The 19985-nt window shown below is 45.5% G+C and overlaps 2 protein-coding genes across 2 annotated transcripts in view; both read left to right on the forward strand.

The window, feature by feature from the left end:
* Positions 1–4110, forward strand: part of LOC140198808 (SAM domain-containing protein SAMSN-1-like) — a 74147-nt gene extending 70037 nt beyond the window's left edge. The window contains exon 8 of the mRNA XM_072259867.1: positions 886–4110. Within this exon, the coding sequence (XP_072115968.1) occupies positions 886–1085 (200 nt within the window). The 3' untranslated portion in view covers positions 1086–4110. The remainder of the gene's footprint in view (positions 1–885) is intronic.
* Positions 4111–16861: 12751 nt separating this feature from the next.
* The window catches only part of hspa13 (heat shock protein 70 family, member 13), a 51594-nt gene continuing 48470 nt past the window's right edge, over positions 16862–19985 (forward strand). The window contains exon 1 of the mRNA XM_072259868.1: positions 16862–16954. Coding sequence (XP_072115969.1) covers positions 16930–16954 — 25 coding nt within the window. The 5' untranslated portion in view covers positions 16862–16929. The remainder of the gene's footprint in view (positions 16955–19985) is intronic.

Below are 19985 nucleotides of genomic sequence, written 5' to 3' on the forward strand. Positions count from 1 at the left end.
CAAGACTGAAAGGATAATTAGATTGGTGTAGTTGGGGGTATAAGGAGAATGTAGGAGCTAAATTCTGGGTGTGGGGTTAAGTTGAGATGGTGGGATTCGGGAATATGAGGAGAAAGTGATAGTCATAGTCATAGTCATACTTTATTGATCCCAGGGGGAAATTGGTTTTCGTTACAGTTGCACCATAAATAATAAATCGTAATAGAACCATAAATAGTTAAATGGAGGTGTGGAATTGGGAGATATGGGATTGATGGAAATTGGGAGAGATGAGGAGGTTAGAGGTGATAAAATCTAGGGATTTCCAGTTGCTGCCATGGGTTAGTGAGGTTGTGGTTATCTTCTGATTCAAAGCACACTGAACGATGCAGAAACAAGTAGATATCAGCAAACACTGGGCTTGGAATATTCAGTCAAGTGACTCTCAAGCCAAAACGGTACCTAACTTCAGGGTTTAAATTTCGAAGTAAATTTATTATCAAAGTCCATATATGTCAACATATACTACCTCAAGGTTCATTTTCTTGTGGATATTTACATGAAATTAAAAAAAAGAATAGTATTTATAAAAACCTATACATAACAAAGACTGACAATAACCAATCAGCAAAAGAGAAAAATAATTATTGAGAACATGAGTTATAGAGTTCTTGAAAGTGTGGGATCAATTCAGAGTTGTAGTGAGTGAAGTTATCCACGCTGATTCTGCAGCCTGATGCTTGAGAGGCGAAAACTAGATCCGATTCTGGTGTATGGAGTTTGCGCCCGATGGTACTAGCAAGAAGACAGCATGGTCTGGATGGTGTGTTCATGTGAGTGTGGTTTGTGTAAAATAGATCAAAGTGAATAAAGGGAATGATAATTTATACCTTCTTGTTGTTACAGTCCTAAGTGAAGAGGAAGACCAAAATGATCCCACAACTGAGAATCAGCAGTCCAGCCTCAAGAATGACCAATCACAACAGAAGGATTGCCCCCGGGACTCGGGATGTTATGCCACTTCGGAAATCTCAGACAATGGGAAAGAGGATTTGGAAATGGAACATGTGCCAGAGATGATTGAAGATGTCTCCCTTGACAACTGATTGCAATAGATAAAAACAAGTTGCACAAACCCTGTAACAATTCAGTGGACAGCAGTGGATGCAGAGGGATGTTTTTTTAGTCTTTTTGTTCTTACTGTTAGCTCATTTGAATTAAACCTGGTCCCTTTTATTTAATCTGAACGTATACAGGCATGGTTTAAGAGTTACCATGCAGTCGCTGGAAAACACAGAAACTTGTTAACAGATTTGCTGATTTTTTTTTAGAGATACAGCACAGTAACAGGCCAGACGAAGCTGCATTGCCCAATTACATCCATAACACCCATACATTGTTGGAATGTGGGAGGAAATTGGAACACCTGTAGGAAATCCACGCAGTCACAGGGAAAATTTGCAAACACCTTACAGACTGCAGCAGGAATTGAACCCAAGCTGCTGGTGTTACGCTACCTGCTGCCCATATACAAATTGCACTAATTGAATGGCCCAAAGAGTTATTTATTGGAAACTCAATAACTGCCCACAAGGATGAGGACTGGCCAAAGCTTTAATGGGTGTGCAAGTGGAAAAGCAAGGCTCTGCAGTGTGAAAATATTCTCTGCTACTTTGTTTGCAATGATGTTTGTCTGTCACATTCGACAATGACAGGAGAGCTTTTGAAGTAGAACGGCCACTGCACTGGGGCAGTTCCCCCTCTCGACCCCAGAAGTTTGGGTCTAGTGCTATGAGTAGTCATCACAAACCGGGATCTTCCTTCATTGCAGTGGATGACCATGAATTCTTCTGTGCCTTGTCCTGCCCATCACTCCGCAAAGCGTTGCAACACCCCCTTCTTGGCCGTTGAATCTCACTGTTAGTCTCATCCACCCAGTCCGCTGAAGCTGACTTCACATGCTAGGACAGGCATGTCCCTATCTCACCGGGGTATGAGGCCCACCAGCTACCCTCACCTGCTTCAGCCCGCCTGTCGAAGCGATGTACCGGGGTGCAGCTACTCGGAGCCATAAGTGACAGCTGAGTGTCCAGTGGGGGCCAAAGGTGAGTGAGCTGCCCCAGAAGGACGTGACGAGCTGTTTACCAGAATTGCTACCTGTCCCCGGACACGCCATGCACGCCACTTACTTTGCAGTGGACAGCAGTTGGATCTGTACAACCTGTCTGGCATCTTGACATAACAAAACATGGCGACCATGTTTCCAAATTGAACTGCAAATCTTGTCCCCAGTTTGGATGCAAATCAGAACAGAGCATGTAGAACAAATGAAACAGAATAGGAAAAGTCATTCAGCCCATCATGTCTGCACCACCCATTATGCCAACGTAACTAACTCTATATGCTAGAAGGGGGAACTGGTGCAGTCTTGGACTGAGGAAGTAGATGATAGGAGAAAGGCTTCCAAAGCTTATAATTATGCCATACCATTAACATTCCTTTTAATGGGAAAACCATTGTAATGTCAAAGTTCTCACTAAATGCAATGATATGAAAGGTAGGTTGAGTCCAATAGTGCCACATGATTGATGATAATTGTTGGCACAACTAAAAGTTTGATGTTACTGTTCCTGTCCGCTCACTAGTGGCCTGATAAGGCCGTTATGTAGATACCTCCCTTTCACAGCCAGTTGGAAGGTGAAGACATGTTTTATTGTTGGATTGACAGATTCTTGACTGTGAGTTTTATCTTCCTAAAAAACAAAGCTTTGTCAACAAGCAAACAAAAGTGCTCAGATGAAAAAGGTGGAAGTGTATATACTTTTTCATTTTCTAATGTCTTTTATTCCTGGATCTCACTGGAAATGAATGTAGAGATAAAGGAATATCCTAGTTGAAACAGAGATGTAGAAATGAATGTGTAAAGTCATTCTAACCCTTCCTTCCCACATAAAATCATTCAAACCTGATGCTGCCAGGACTTGAGGACCTGAGTTATAGGGAAAAATTGAATAGCTTAGGACTTTATTTCCTGGAGCGTAGGAGCACGAGGAGAGATTTGATAGAAACAAACAAAATAATGAGGGATATAAGTAGACAGGGTAACTGCAAGCGGGCTTTTTTCACTGAGGTTGGGTGAAACTAGAGCTAGAGTTCATGGGTTAAGGGTGAAAGGTGAAATGTTTAAGAGGAACATGAAGGGGAACCTCTTCACAGAGGGTGGTAGGAGTATGGAATGAGCTACCAGCACAAATGGTGGATGCAGGTTTGACTTCAACATTTAAGAGAAAATTGGCGAGGTACATGGATGGGAGAGGTGTAGAGGACTATGGTCTGGCTGCAGGTCTGTGGGACTAGGAAACAATATTTTGGCATGGACTAGAAGGGATGAAAGACCTATTTCTATGATGTAGTGTTCTATGACTCAATAACTCTATAACCCTCCCCTCCCGCACAAACATCCCTTCCACATAAGTATAAGGGTAACATTTTCACAGTATCTTTTAGAAACTCATGACCTTCTGCAGCAATGGAAGTGGACCTTCCACCAAAGATACTGAAGGAAATGTGTACAACCTGACATAAATGGATTGTATAAGTTGGGTATGCCACTGTGAACAGCTGTGCAAGAGACGGACGGGTTAGACCTGAGTACACATCTGAGAAGAGTTGTGTAAGGGCATGTGGGTTAGACCTGGATATACCTTCAGAAAGATATGTGTGAGAGACGGATGGGTTAGACCTGGATACACCTCTGGGAAAGGTGTGTACAAGGCAGATGGGTTAGGCCTCATCAAAGAGAGGGGTTTGTTAATACATTTTTTTTTCATTAGCTCTTAAAAAGTATATGCAAAAAAATGTGCATTGCATGAATTTTGTTCTGTGTGATATCCCTATTCCTCTGTACAGTTTCAATGATCAATGACTTGATCAATGACTGAACTTTTTAGAATGAATATTTATTTGACTTTTCTGTTTTAATCTTGTAGATTGGAAATCACTTTAGTGTGATTGTATGATAAACATTTCCTGAACTGTCCAATGCATTTTGCTATATTTCATATTTCCCATCTTTAACAAGTTGTAATATTTTATATTCCTTGAATAAAGTTCAGTGAAAACATGGTAAGATTTTAATTACTAACAGAGTTTTAAATTTACTAAGTTTACTAATAAGATTGTCAACCAAAGAGCAAACATACTGCAAAATGTGGAGGGATATGTTATAGAGCTGTATAGTATAGAAACAAGCCCTTCGGACCAACTCTTCTATACCAAACAAAATACCTATCCAAGCTAGCTCTACATGCTTGCAAATTGCCAATATCCATCCTGAGCCAATAGGCTGGTCCTGGACTTATTTCCTGGCATAATTTACATATTACTATTTAATTATTTATGGTTTATTACTGTTTAATTATTTATGGTGCAACTGTAACGAAAACCAATTTCCCCCGGGATCAATAAAGTATGACTATGACTATGACTAAACCAGGGGTTCCCAACCTGGGATGCACGGACCCCTTTGTCCATGACATAAAAAAGCTAGAGAACCCCTGATCTAAACCTTCGCTCTCCATTTAGCTGTTGAAATGTCTTTTCAATTGTAATTGCGTCTGTCCCTACAGTTTCCTCTGACAGCTGGTACTATATACCAAAACATATTGTCAGAAAGAACCATCATTATGTGTCGTAGGACGTGAGCAGTCATAATCCCATGACCATGATTGTTCTTGGCAAATTTTTCTACAGAAGCGGTTTGCCATTGCCTCCTTCTGGGCAGTGTCTTTACAAGACGGGTGACCCCAGCCATTATCAATACTCTTCAGAGATTGTCTGCCTGGTGTCAGTGGTCGCATAACCAGGACTTGTGATGTGCACCGGCTGTCACGACCGTCCACCACCTGCTCCCATGGTTTCATGTGACCCTGACCGGGGGGCTAAGCATGTGCTGTGCAATGCCCAAGGGTAACCTATAGGGTTGTGGAGGGAACGAGTGCCTTATCCCCAATCTGCCACTTAGAGTAAGTATATAAATGTCATGTGCTGTTTAACATAGAACACAGAACACAGAACACAGAACATAGAACATAGAACATAGAACATTACAGCACTGTATAGTCCCTGCAGCTCATGATGTCATACAAATAATTTAACCTACTCCAAGATCAATCCAGTCCCCCCCCCGCCACATTCCAGAACGAGGGGCCACAGTTTGAGGATAGAGGGGAAGCCTTTTAGGACCGAGATTAGGAAAAACTTCTTCACACAGAGAGTGGTGAATCTGTGGAATTCTCTGCCACAGGAAACAGTTGAGGCCAGTTCATTGGCTATATTTAAGAGGGAGTTAGATATGGCCCTTGTGGCTACAGGGGTCAGGGGGTATGGAGGGAAGGCTGGGGCGGGGTTCTGAGTTGAATGATCAGCCATGATCATAATGAATGGCGGTGCAGGTTCGAAGGGCTGAATGGCCTACTCCTGCACCTATTTTCTATGTTTCTATGTTTCTATGTTTCATTATCCGAACATATGAGAAACGTTTGTCCGCTCTTGGACTGTATTCCTTGGAGTTTAGAAGAATGTCGGGGAGACCTCATAGAAACATTTCGATTGTTGAAAGGCATGGACAGAGTGGATGTGGAAAAGTTGTTTCCCATGATGGAGGAGTCTAGTACGAGAGGGCATGACTTAAGGATTGAAGGGCGCCCATTCAGAACAGAGATGTGAAGAAATTTTTTTAGCCAGAGGGTGGTGAATCTATGGGATTTGTTGCCATGGCCAGCAGTGGAGGCCAAGTCATTGGGTGTATTTAGGGCAGGGATTGATAAGTGTCTGAGTTGCCAGGGCATCAAAGGTTATGGTGAGAAGGTGGGGGAGTGGGACTAAATGGGAGAATGGATCAGCTCATGATAAAATGGCAGAGCAGACTCGATGGGCCGAATGACCGACTTCTGCTCCTTTGTCTTATGGTCATATGGTCTTATTTTTCTTTCATCTATGCGCTTACCTAGGGGTCTCTTAAATGTCCTAAATGCATCTGTTTCTACCATCACTCATTGTCGGGATGTTCTATGCATCCACTACTGTCCGCACGAAAAACCAGCTTCATGCATCCTCCCTATCCCTTCCTTCAAACACCTTAATATTGTGTCCCCTCATATTGGCTGCTTCCACCCTGGGAAAACGTCTCTGGCTGTCCACTCGATCTATGCCTCATATCCTCTTGTGCATCTGTGTCAATTTACCTCTCATTCTCCTTTGCTCCAAGAGGAAAAAGCTCCAGCCCACTCAACCTTGTCTCATCAGACGAGCTCTCTAATCCAGGAAGCATCCTGATAATTCTCCTCTGCGCCCGTCTGTAAAGCTTCCACATCCTTTGTATAATGATGCGACCAGAACTGAAAACAATGGTCCAACAGCGAGGGGACTACAGAATTCGATGGTAGCTGTGTGGAACGAGCTTCCAGCAGAAGCGGTTGAGGCAGGTTCGATGTTGTCGTTTAAAGTTAAATTGGACAGCTATATGGACAGGAAAGGAATGGAGGGTTATGGACCCAGTGCAGGTCGGTGGGACTAGGTGAGAGTAGGAGTTCGGCACAGACTAGAAGGGCTGAGATGGCCTTTTTCCGTGCTGTAATTGTTACATGGTTATAATTCTGTTGCAGAAGAATCTGGGTAGTCATTCGATAAAACACAGAACAGAATCCAGATGCAGCAGGGTCATTGGCCTTGGGGTGAAAATATGAAAAGAAGACTTTCAGTACACTGGATGAACTCAGCAGGTCGGGCAGCATCAGTCAGAAATGATGAGTCGACATTTCAGGCCGGAACCCTTCGTCAGGACTGAAGAATGAAAGACGGGGAAGGATTTGAAGGATTTGATCTTTTACAGCATCTGCAGATTATTTTGTGTTTGAAAAGAAGACTGTCTTGATGTAACTTTCTACCTAGGAGACTATGTACAGCTTAGTTAAAGATGGATATATTTACATGGAGGAACTCAGCAGGTCAGGCAGCATCGATGGAAATGAATAAACAGTCAATGTTTCGACTGAGACCCTTCGTCAGGACTGGAGAAGAAAGGGGCAGAAACCAGAAGGGCAAAGTGGGGGAAGGGAAGCAGGATCACTAGAAGGTGATAGGTGAAGCCAGGTGGGTGGGAAAGGTAAAGGGCTGGAGACAAAGGAGTCTGATAGGAAAGGAGAGTGACCATGGGAGAAAGGGAAGGAAGAGGGGCACCAGGTTGGAGGTGAAAGGCAGGTAAGAAGACGTGATGGGGCAGAGTGGAGAGGGAGGGGGAAAATTTATCAGAATTTGGAGAAATTGATGTTCATGGCATCAGGTTGGATGCAACCAGGAAGGAATATGAGGTGTTCCTCCTTCAGCCTGAAATTGTCCTCATCATGGAGTCAAGGAGGTCATTGGCCAACAGGTCAGAATGGGAATGGGGATAGGAATTAAAAAGGTTGGCACCAAGAAATTCTGCTTTTTGCCGCTGGATGGAGCAGAGGTGCGTGACAAAATGGCTTCCCAATCTACGTCGGAAGCCAGTTTCAGAAAATTTCATTCAGTGATGGAAAGATTATGCAGTGAGGGAAAACTAATGAGGCTGGACTTTTTTTTATGTTAGTTAGGAAGAGGAGAGGCAAGTCTATGAGCCCACTGGAGGACCAGAGGCAGCCTATCGTGGCGTTGGAGGACTGTGTATGTGTGCGTGAGTGGATGGTTGGCAGGAAGGAGGAAAGGGGCTTGTTTCGTTGTTCTGTTGTTGTTGCTTGTGATGACCTGCTGACAGATCAGATCGGCGATGGCAAAGTAGACTGAAGCAAATCAAACACCAACCTGCCCCCAAAGTCAAAGTAAATTTATTATCAAGTATGTATGAACAATCAGCGGCCACTTTATTAATTACCTCCTGTACCTAATATAGTGGCCATAAATGTATGTTTGTGGTCTTCTGCAGCTGCTGCCCATCCACTTCAAGGTTCAACATGCTGTGAGTTCAGAGAGGTTCTTCTGCACACCACTGTTACAACATGTGGTTACTTGCGTTACTGTCACCTTCTTGTCAGCTTGAACTAGCTGCCCTAAAGTGGCCACTGATTGTACGTACTAAATCTCTATTCTAAATGGATGTCCCTCTATTCCAAGGCTGTGGCCTCCACCCCGCCCCCTCCCATAGGAAACGACCTCTCCACAGCCACTAGGCTTTTCAATATCTGATAGGTTTCAATGAGATTTCCCCTCATTCTGCTAAACTCCAGCAAGTGCTCGCCCGGAGCCATCAAACGCTCCTCATACGTTCCGTGTGTTTGTCCCTCCAAAGCGCAACGTCTCACCCTTGTCTCCTATAAATTCTATTTGACCCAGTGAGTTTGTTCAACCATTCAATCATGGTTGTTTTCTTTCCCCAACCTGCCGTCTCCACATAACTCTCATCCCCTTACCAGTCAAGAGCCCATCAATCTCTGCTTTCGATTACAGCGACTTCTGTGGGGTCACCAAAAGGTGCTACCGTCCTTTTTAAATGTATTTTTATGATTGCAAGATCCTGTTAGACATTAAAGATGTGAAGTACTGCAGGTCTACCCCATCACTGGCAGAGAAAATGAGGGAGCTGTGCATCGTTTTGCCAGCTGTGTCGAAGGAGGTGTATAGTCTACTAGTGGGTGGCTGTCTTGGTCACTTTTCTTGTGATCAAAAGACCCTTTGGAATATTATTAATATGGAATACTGTAAGTTTGATTCACTGATTTATTGGCAGAGAACCAGAGCTGTCGGTGGAGGAGCTGCGTAGCCTTGATTGCAGTGAGGACTAGGCCTCAGGCCGTGGAGTCACCTGCTTTCAGCCGCCAGGAGAGAGGCATCAGGGCCAGTGCGTTCCATCAGGGGTGGTGTGGTACAGTGTCCAGGCTGGAGTCAGTGCTGCCCCCAGTGCTCGCTCAGCAGAAGACAAACTGTATTCACATCATGGATGACCTCACCTGGTCCCTTAATATCACCTCCCCGAAAAAGAAGGTACAGCAGCACCTCCACTTCCTAAGAAGATTGAGGGAAACAAGGCTCCCAACCCCCATCTTAACTGCATTTTAACAGGAGCACCACTGAGATGTCTGACAAGTTGCATCTCCATCTGGTATGGGAGCAGTTGAGCATCGGACCAGAAGTCCCTCCGAAGGACTGTGAGAAGAGCTGTCCATCGGGGACATTTATCGGGAGCGCTGCGTACACAGGCCCTTAGTATGATTAAGGATCCCACCCATCCATCCAGCATCCTCTTTGACTTTCTACCGTCAGACAGAGACTCTGATGCATAAAAACAAGAACGGTCAGGATGGGAAACAGTTTCTTCCCTCAGGACATTAGGCTTCTGAACACCCTGTCAGATCAGATTCGAAGTGTCACTGGTTAATCTGTTCCGACACTTAAAATATTTAATATTAATGTATTTTAGTTTGTTATTTATGTGTTATATTATCCTTACCTTCTTAAATTATCATGTGTTATGCATCTTATGTGTACTGTTCTGCATATATACATTATATGGTTGTATATGTTACATACATGTATATATTTGAATAACAATAAACTTGACTTGACGATTGTAGTTGACTCTGCAGGTTTCTGTGGTATTCATGGCTTGGGTCCGGACTTCTTTTACTGCTACCTTTACGTGCGTGCTATCTTGTATGCGCTAAGCGTGCTTTGTGCTGTGTGACTGTTGGAACTGTGTCTTACACCTTGGACCCAGAGTAACGCTGTTTTGTTTGGCTGTTTGTCAATGAGATCTCTCCCTCATCCAAATGAACTCCATAAAGTACAGCCCCTTCAATATTTTATTTTTTTTTAGGATATGAGTTTAATTGCAGATACTCATTGCCACTTAATGGTAATTTATGCTACAATTTATGCTGTGCACTCAGCCCTCAACCTCTCAAAGTATTTCATCACCGTAGGTGTGAGTGCTACTGGGTGATAGTCATTAAAGCAGCTCACACTAGTCTTCTTGGGCACAGGTGTAATTGTTGCCTTTTTGAAGCAGGTGGGAACTTCCACCTGTAGCAGTAAGGGGTTGAAGACGTCCTTGAATACTCCTGCCGGTTAGTTGGCACAAGTTTTCAGAGCATTACCTGGTACCCCATCAGGGCCTGCCACCTTGTGAGGGTTCACTCTCCTTAAAGGCAGCCTGACTTCGACCTCCGAGACAAAGATCACAGGTTCACCAGGTGCAGAAGGAACCTTCACAGCTGTAATTATAATCTCCCTTTCAAAGCGGACATCCTGCCTAATCCCATCAACCTGTACCTGAACTATAGTTCTCTTCAGCTTTGGGGTGGAAAAAGTTATGATTTTATTGTCACAAAGAAGCCATTTAAAAAGAAGTCAACAAAAACATGATGAAGTGTGTATAAAGTAAGAAACTGGCAGCTGTGTGGCTGAACAGTGTAAAAATAGCTACAAGAATTGAATATTGGGGAGGTAGACCACTGTCTTTGAATTTAAGCCATTGCCTGATGGGACATGTACAGTGCTCTGAAAAAGTATTCAGCCCCTACAGTATTTTCACATTTTACCGTCTCATTTCCTAAATTTAAAATATATTGAAAGATTTTTTGAGCTAATCTACAAAACATTGTGCATCATGTCAAATCAAAAGAAAAATTCCAAAACCTGTTAACAATTAACTAAAAATTAAAAACCAAAATTGTTAGGCTGAAAAAGTATTCATCTGCTTTGTAATTATTATGCTAACTTTCCTTGGGGACAGTACTGGATCTTATCATAACAACTCATCCAATTTGTTGATGTAGAAAGTTGGAGGATCATCTGTTTTCAATGAATCCATAAGAATAAATATCTCCTCTCTCTGTGAGGTCCAACAGTATGGTAGATTTTCAAGAGACCAAACCAGAATGAAGAGAGAAGAGCACTCAAGACAAGTCATGGAAATGATAATAGAGAAGCACAAATCTGTCGAAGGGTATAAGACCATCTTGAAGGTACAGAGCATACCTTGAGCTCAGTGCAGTCCATCATGAAGTGGAAAAAATATGAGACCACAGCCACACTGCCTATGTCAGGCTGCCCCTCTAAACTTAGTTGCTGGAGAAGAATGGTACTTGCAAGAGAGGGTACTGTGATGCCAACAGTCACTCTGAGCGAGCTGTAGAAGTCATGTGGCTGCAAATGGAGATGAAGTTCTTGGCTCCATAAACTCTAAGGCCTTGCTCTAAAAAGTGGCAAGGAAGAAGCCCCATCTGAACAAAAGCATATCCTTGCCCATAAACGCTTTGCAAAGCATCACTTAGAAGATACTGCAAAGATGTGGAAGAAGATCTTGTGGTCAGATGAGAGTAAAGTGAAACTTGTTGGCCTCAACACTAAGTGCTACATGTGGTCTAATTCTAATACTGAAAATCAGCCAGGTAACACCTTCCCGACTGTGAACCCAGGTAACACCATCCCGACTGTGAACCCAAATAACACCATGCTGACTGTGAACCCAGATAACACCATCCCGACTGTGAAGCCAGGTAACACCATCCCAACTGTGAAGCCAGGTAACACCATGCTGACTGTAAAGTATAGTGGAGGTGGCATCATGTTTTGAGGATGCTTTACAGCAGTAGGGACTGAAAATCTTGTCAGGATTGATGGGAAGATGAATGCTGATAAATAGACAGAGATTCTGGAAAAAACCTGCTAGCCTCTGCCAGAAAACTTAAACTTGGGAGGAAGTTCATCTTTCAGTGGGACAACAGCCTGAATCACACTGCCAGGTCAACCTAGGAGTCGCTTCAGATGAAAAAAAAAATGTCCTTAAGTGGCGTAGTCAGAGCCCGGACCTTATCCCAATCGAATGTCTCTGGCAAGACCTCAAGATTGCTGTCGACCGCCTCTCCCCAACTAATCTGGTATTCCTTGAGCAATTTTGTAAGGAGGAATGGGCAAGTCTTGCCCCATCATATTGTGCAAAGCTAATAGTGACTTATCCAAAAAGACTACTTTCCAAGTGTGCGTGGGTTTCCTCTGGGTGCTCCAGTTTCCTCCCACGGTGCAAAGACATCCATTTAGTAGGTTCATTAGTCACTGTAAATTGTGCCGTGATTAGGCTGTGCGGCTTAACTGAAAGGGCCAAAAGGGCCTATTCTGTGTTCTATCTCTAAACAAATAAATAATTTTTCCTTTAGTGTCTTCATTACCTTCTAGGTCACAAAACCTCTTGCATAAACAAAACTCACTGGTTTGACCTTTGATAGTTTTTGTTATCAGTAAGCAAAATCTACTCATGCAGAATTTTAAAGGTGGTTTTAGAAATATGTTCTTTTTGTGGTATAAACCATACGGTGTCTGAACTTCAGAAGGTGCCACCACTCTGCTGACTTGCTACATCCAGCTGATGGTCCAATTTGAAGACATTACAGAAGTATGATCTTACTGGTGGACAATAATAGATTCCAATTTTATCCACCAAGGAAAGCTGCCTTGATTGAGTACATGTTTTGCAAAAGAACATAACCTGGTGCCGGCCCTTTGCCCCATAGTGTTGTGTCGACAGTTGAACTGTGGACTGCACAGGAGCACAACACTGTCACAGTACCAGCGACCTGGGCTCATTTCCCGCTGCCTTGCCCCACATTCCAAAGGCTCATTAATCGGGCGGTGCAGGCCCATTTGCCTGGAAGGGCCTGTTAATGTGCTGTATCCTAAAATAAAATAAAATTAGCTCTTCCCTCCCCCGGGGCCTTCTATTTTTCTATCATCCGTGAGCCTATCTAAGAATTTCTTAAATGTCCCTAATGGATCTGCGTCTCACCTGGCAAGATATTTCATGCACTCATCACTCACTATGTAAAAAAACCCTACCTCTGATATCCCCCCACCCACATACTTCCAAGATTTAAAGATTCAAAGTGCATTTATTATCAAAGAACGTGTAAGTTATACAACCTTGAGATTTGCTTGCTTACAGGGTGTCGCAAAGGACCAGAGAGAACGCAATTAAGGATATCAGACCAACCTCCGGTACACACAGAGAAAGAGAAAAACAAAACAAATCTTGCAAACAAGAGAAGCAAGCAACAACAACAGCATCCCGAATCAAGTTGAGCCTTCAGGTTCAAACCTCCAGAGCAGCCTGGAGCAGGCCCACAGCCTATTCCAATCCAGCTGTTCTGGTCTTTAAAATGTCTGAACAGCGGATTGCACCTCACATTAGGACTTGGGCTCTGCCGTGGCGAATCGCTCCGGGTCTAGACGCACCACCCAGCGAACCGCTCTGGACCTAGATTTCACTGCAATCACCAATCCCTTGAAAGTTATGCCTCCTAGTATCAGCTATCTCAGAAAAAATGGTGGAGGAAAGAGCTTTGATCCCACAGCTATCAGACTTGTGAGCAAAGCAGAACAGAGGTAACTTGTGAGGCCAAGAGTCCAACTTATCATACAAGAAGTCCTTTCATGAGTTTGATCTCAGTCTGTGTTTTGATGCACGTATGATATTAAATGTATCTGAAATTGAATCCATCGATCAAATTTATTCCCCTCAATAATGTGTCCTGCTCCAGGGGATCAGCCCCTGACTTCTCCAGGTGTCCTATGCAGCTCAAGTCTAACGCAATCCCTCCTGCACTGCTACCTGACAGCTGTGTGTTAACGTGCAACACCATTCTCCAGCTGCGATCTAATCAGTGTGGTGTTCAGCAGGGGTACAAGCTGAAGAAAAGCAGCCACAAGTAGGCTCAGCTGGAACCAGTGCGGTTTGGAGTCACGTTGCAACTTCAAGTGAACTTTGAGGGGGCAGATCTCTGGTCTTTTGTCAGAAGTGAGACTTTCAATGTTTGCTCAAGTGCTCCTCCTAGTGGCTACTCAGGGAGGTACACCGCTGAAATCTCTTGAAATCCGGCAGAGGGATCAGCAACACACATAAAAGTTGCTGGTGAACACAGCAGGCCAGGCAGCATCTCTAGGAAGAGGTACAGTCAACGTTTCAGGCCGAGACCCTTCGTCAGGACTAACTGAAGGAAGAGTTAGTAAGAGATTTGAAAGTGGGAGGGGGAGGGGGAGATCCAGAATGATAGGAGAAGACAGGAGGGGGAGGGATGGAGCCAAGAGCTGGACAGGTGATTGGCAAAAGGGGATATGAGAGGATCATGGGACAGGAGGTCCTGGGAGAAAGTTAAAGGGGGGGGACCCAGAGGATGGGCAAGGGGTATAGTGAGAGGGACAGAGGGAGAAAAAGGAGAGAGAGAGAAAGAATGTGTGTATATAAATAAATAATGGATGGGGTACGAGGAGGAGGTGGGGCATTAGCGGAAGTTAGAGAAGTCGATGTTCATGCCATCAGGTTGGAGGCTACCCAGACGGAATATAAGGTGTTGTTCCTCCAACCTGAGTGTGGCTTCATCTTGACAGTAGAGGAGGCTGTGGATAGACATATCAGAATGGGAATGGGACATGGAATTAAAATGTGTGGCCACTGGGAGATCCTGCTTTCTCTGGCGGACAGAGCGTAGGTGTTCAGAAAAACGATCTCCCAGTCTGCGTCGGGTCTCGCCAATATATAGAAGGCCACATCAGGAGCACCAGACGCAGTATATCACCCCAGCCGACTCACAGGTGAAGTGTTGCCTCACCTGGAAGGGCTGTCTGGGGCCCTGAATGGTGGTAAGGGAGGAAGTGTAAGGGCATGTGTAGCACTTGTTCCGCTTACACGGATAAGTGCCAGGAGGGAGATCAGTGGGGAGAGATGGGGGGGGGGACGAATGGACAAGGGAGTCGCGTAGGGAGCGATCCCTGCGGAAAGCAGAGAGAGGGGGTTGATAGGGATGAGAACAGAAGGTTGTAAGAGTTTAGCCAGAGTAGCGAAAGGGGGTGGGGAGGGGTATAGTTGCCAGTAGGTAGAGAAGGTGATACTTGTATTATCAGGTTGGAGGATGCACAGACAGATGGGGAGGCAGAGTCGTGTAGTGGTTAGCACAGTGCTTCACAGTACAGGTTCAATTCCCGCCACTGCCTGTAAGGAGCTCGTACAGTTTGTGGCCGAGTGGGTTTCCCCTGGGTGCTCCAGATTCCTCCCACAGTACAAAGGTGTACCATTAGTTGGTTAGTTGGTCATCGTAAATTGAATTGAATTGAATTGACTTTATTACTTACATCCTTCATATACAGTCGTCCCTCCGTACTGTATCGAGTTACACTCAGGAGCAAGGATGTAGTCAGGATTTGACAGGAAGTATCTGCAGGAAACATTCAATGAGACAAAAGGACGAATTTTATGGAAAATCACAAAATGTGCAACACCTCCGTAAGCCAAGCGGACAAGTTAAAAGATGGCATCCATCATTAAGGACCCCCATCATCCAGGACATGCCCTCTTCCTATTACTACCATCGGGGAGCCTGAAGGCACACACTCAACACTTTCAGAACAGTTTCTTCCCCTCTGCCATCAGATTTCGGAATGGTTAATGAAGCAATGTACACTGCGTCCTGACGAAGGGTCTCGGCCTGAAACGTCGACTGTACCTCTTCCTAGAGATGCTGCCTGGCCTGCTGCGTTCACCAGCAACTTTGATGTTTGTACACTACCTCAGTAGTTTTGCTCTCTTTTTGCACACTTATTTAATTTTTACATATATTTCTTATGTGATGTATTGTATTTTAATGCATTGTGCTGTACCGCTGTCTCAAAGCAACAGTTTTCATGCCATATGTCAGTGATAATAAATCTGACTCTGAATTTGAAGGGTACGCTGTCAAGGCAGCCCCCAGATAATGTAAGGGTAATGTTCCTGGGAACTGTGCCTAAGCTGATTTCTCTGTAAGTCAGAAACATCTGTGTTTTCGTTGGTAAACAATACAATGTTGCTTCAGGTACACTTGCTATAACTTGGTTTATTATTAACACTTGTAGCAATGTACAGTAAAAAGCTTGTCTTGCATACTGTTCACACAGATTAATTCATTACACGGTACATTGAGGTAGAACAAGGTAAAACAATGAGAGTGGAGAACAAAATGTTAGAGACATAGTGCAGCACATCTCGTCCATGCTGAACCTTTCAAACCGCCCAGTCCCATCGACCTGCACCAGGACCATAACCATCCATTAATGTATCTTTCCAACCTTCTCTTAAATGTTGAAATCGAGCTCGCATCTACCACTTGTACTGGCAGCTTGTACCACATTCTCTCAATCTTCTGAGTATAGAAGTTTCCCCTCATGGTCCCCTTAAAGTTTTCACCTTTCATCTTTAACCCATGACCTCCAGATGTAGTTCACCCAACCTCAGTGGGAAAAAGCCTGCTTGCATTAACCCTATCTATACCCTCATAATTTTGTATACCTCTATCAAAAAAGCCCTAAATCTTCTGCATTCCAACAGATAAAGTTACAGAGAAAGTGAAATACAGGTAAGGTCACGAGGTAGCTTGTGATCAAGGGTCCATTGTATTAGGAACCATTCATTGAATTCAATATTCACCCTAAACCCATTCCAAAAGCCAATACAATGTATACTGAATCCATTAATTCATTATTACCATGAATATTATTACTATTAGTTTGAATAATGCTTTCAGAAATGTGTGGGGTAATTTGCATGAAGTCCAATTTCCGTATGTTGGGTCGTTCGTAACCCGGGTCCTCTCCACGGCTGCACTGTCTCATTGGCCACCAGACGGTGTCGCTGCAGCTGGTTGACAACGACGGCCAAAATTAAGTCATTTCTTGCCCCGCCGGCACCCGCGATTGTAGATGTGTCCTCTCGTTTCCTCGCCTGGCGCCGTGCACGCCGGTAGTCGTAGTCCATATTTGACGCAACTGTCAAGGAAAGGGACGGGGAATCGGGAAATTGGACTACAGTTCCCATCGAGCCGTGCGACTTCCAGCTAAGGGATTGTCATCGTTGTGAGGAGAGTTGTGACGAGCCGATACTGACGGGACACCATGGCCGGGGGAATGGCAATCCTGGGTGAGTGGCCGTTCTTGTATGTACGTGTGTGGTTCGAGGGGATGAGGGAGCGGCGGCCGGATTCCCGGCTGCTGAGAACAGATGGCGCCCGCTACCCAGCTTGTGTGTCGGAGATGAGGACCCGGAACTGGGCTGTATCCCGGGGGTTGGATGTGGCTCCGAACCCATCCGTATCCCGGAGGGTGGATGTGGCCCCGAACCCGTCCGTATCCCGGAGGGTGGATGTGGCCCTGAACCCGTCCGTATCCCGGAGGGTGGATGTGGCCCTGAACCCGTCCGTATCCCGGAGGGTGGATGTGGCCCTGAACCCGTCCGTATCCCGGAGGGTGGATGTGGCCCTGAACCCGTCCTGTATCCCGGGGGTTGGATGTGGCTCCGAACCCGTCCGTATCCCGGAGGGTGGATGTGGCCCTGAACCCGTCCGTATCCCGGAGGGTGGATGTGGCCCTGAACCCGTCCTGTATCCCGGGGGTTGGATGTGGCTCCGAACCCGTCCGTATCCCGGAGGGTGGATGTGGCCCTGAACCCGTCCGTATCCCGGAGGGTGGATGTGGCCCTGAACCCGTCCGTATCCCGGAGGGTGGATGTGGCCCTGAACCCGTCCGTATCCCGGAGGGTGGATGTGGCCCTGAACCCGTCCGTATCCCGGAGGGTGGATGTGGCCCTGAACCCGTCCGTATCCCGGAGGGTGGATGTGGCCCCGAACCCGTCCGTGCCCTGGAGGTTGGATGTGGCCCCGAACCCGTCCCGTATCCCGGGGGTTGGATGTGGCTCCGAACCCATCCGTATCCCGGGGGTTGGATGTGGCCCTGAACCCGTCCTGTATCCTGGGGGTTGGATGTGGCCCCGAACCCGTCCCGTATCCCGGGGGCTGGGACGGGGAATCCCGAACCCGTCCCCTATCCTGGGGGCTGGGGAGAGTGGAGTTTTCTTATTTCCAGTCGAGGGGTCTTCCTGCTTCTGTCTTGTGGTAGTGCAGCTTCCTGCCGGAGAACCCCATCTTCCCTGCCTTCACTTCACTGTTGCCACAGTTCAGGCCATAAACTGTCGCTAGTTAAATTATAGAAAACATAGAAAATAGGTGCAGGAGTAGGCCATTCGGCCCTTCGAGCCTGCACCGCCATTTATTATGATCATGGCTGATCATCCAACTCAGAACCCTGTACCAGCCTTCCCTCCATACCCCCTGATCCCCATAGCCACAAGGGCCATATCTAACTCCCTCTTAAATATAGCCAATGAACTGGCCTCAACTGTTTCCTGTGGCAGAGAATTCCACAGATTCACCACTCTCTGTCTGAAGAAGTTTTTCCTAATCTCCGTCCTAAAAGGCTTCGCCTTTATCCTCAAACTGTGACTCCTCGTTCTGGACTTCCCCAACATCGGGAACAATCTTCCTGCATCTAGCCTGTCCAATCCCTTTAGGATTTTATACGTTTCAATCAGATCCCCCCTCAATCTTCTAAATTCCAACGAGTACAAGCCTAGTTCATCCAGTCTTTCTTCATATGAAAGTCCTGCCATCCCAGGAATCAATCTGGTGAACCTTCTTTGTACTCCCTCTATGGCAAGGATGTCTTTCCTCAGATTAAGGGACCAAAACTGCACACAATACTCCAGGTGTGGTCTCACCAAGGCCTGGTACAACTGCAGTAGTACCTCCCTGCTCCTGTACTCGAATCCTCTTGCTATAAATGCCAGCATACCATTCGCCTTTTTCACCGCCTGCTGTACCCGCATGCCGACTTTCAATGACTGGTGTATAATGACACCCAGGTCTCGTTGCACCTCCCCTTTTCCTAATCGGCCACCATTCAGATAATAATCTGTTTTCCTATTTTTGCCACCAAAGTGGATAACTTCACATTTATCTGCATTAAATTGCATCTGCCATGAATTTGCCCACTCACCCAACCTATCCAAGTCACCCTGCATCCTCGTAGCATCCTCCTCACAGCTAACACTGCCGCCCAGCTTCTTGTCATCTGCAAACTTGGAGATGCTGCATTTAATTCCCTCATCCAAGTCATTAATACATATTGTAAATAACTGGGGTCCCAGCACTGAGCCTTGCGGTACCTCACTAGTCACTGCCTGCCATTCTGAAAAGGTCCCGTTTATTCCCACTCTTTGTTTCCTGTCTGCTAACCAATTCTCTATCCACATCAATACCTTACCCCCAATACCGTGTGCTTTAAGTTTGCACACTAATCTCCTGTGTGGGACCTTGTCAAAAGCCTTTTGAAAATCCAAATATACCACATCCACAGGTTCTCCCCTATCCACTCTACTAGTTACATCCTCAAAAAATTCTATGAGATTCGTCAGACATGATTTTCCTTTCACAAATCCATGCTGACTTTGTCCGATGATTTCACCGCTTTCCAAATGTGCTGTTATCACATCTTTGATAACTGACTACAGCAGTTTCCCCACCACCATTATAAAAACTATAATGCAAGCTATGCAAGCAACATGAGGTAAGTATTTATCAGTGTTTATGTCTGGAAAGGGCTGCTGGTGATGGGGAAGCCTGATACCTTGGAGGTGTTTACGAGACTTAGGAATATGTCGAGAATGGTGGAATAGGGATCGTGTGCAGGCAGAAGCAGTTTGACAGGTCGGTCCTTGGCCTCCTGTTCTGCCACGATGAGGCCACACTCAGATTGGCGGAGCAACACCTCATATTCGGTCTAGGCAGCCTCCAACCGATTTCTCCAACTTTCCTCCTTCCCCTTACCTCTTCTCTTCATCTGTTATCACCTCTCCCCGGTGTCCTTCCTTCTTCCCTTTCTCCCCATGGTTCACCCTGTCCTGTCAGATTCCCTCTCCGCCCCTTTAACTTTTCCACCCATCAATTCCCAGTTTACTTCATCCCCAACCCACCTGGCTTCACCTATCACCTTTCCGCATGTAGTCTTTCCCCTCATCCAACCTTTTATTCTGGCGTCTTTCCCCTTTCCAGTCCTAATGAAGGGTTTTGGCCCAAAATATTAACTGTTTATTCCTCTCCATAGAAGCTGCCTGACCT

This window comes from Mobula birostris, chromosome 6 (assembly GCF_030028105.1).
Source record: "Mobula birostris isolate sMobBir1 chromosome 6, sMobBir1.hap1, whole genome shotgun sequence".
NCBI classification, from domain to species: domain Eukaryota; kingdom Metazoa; phylum Chordata; class Chondrichthyes; order Myliobatiformes; family Myliobatidae; genus Mobula; species Mobula birostris.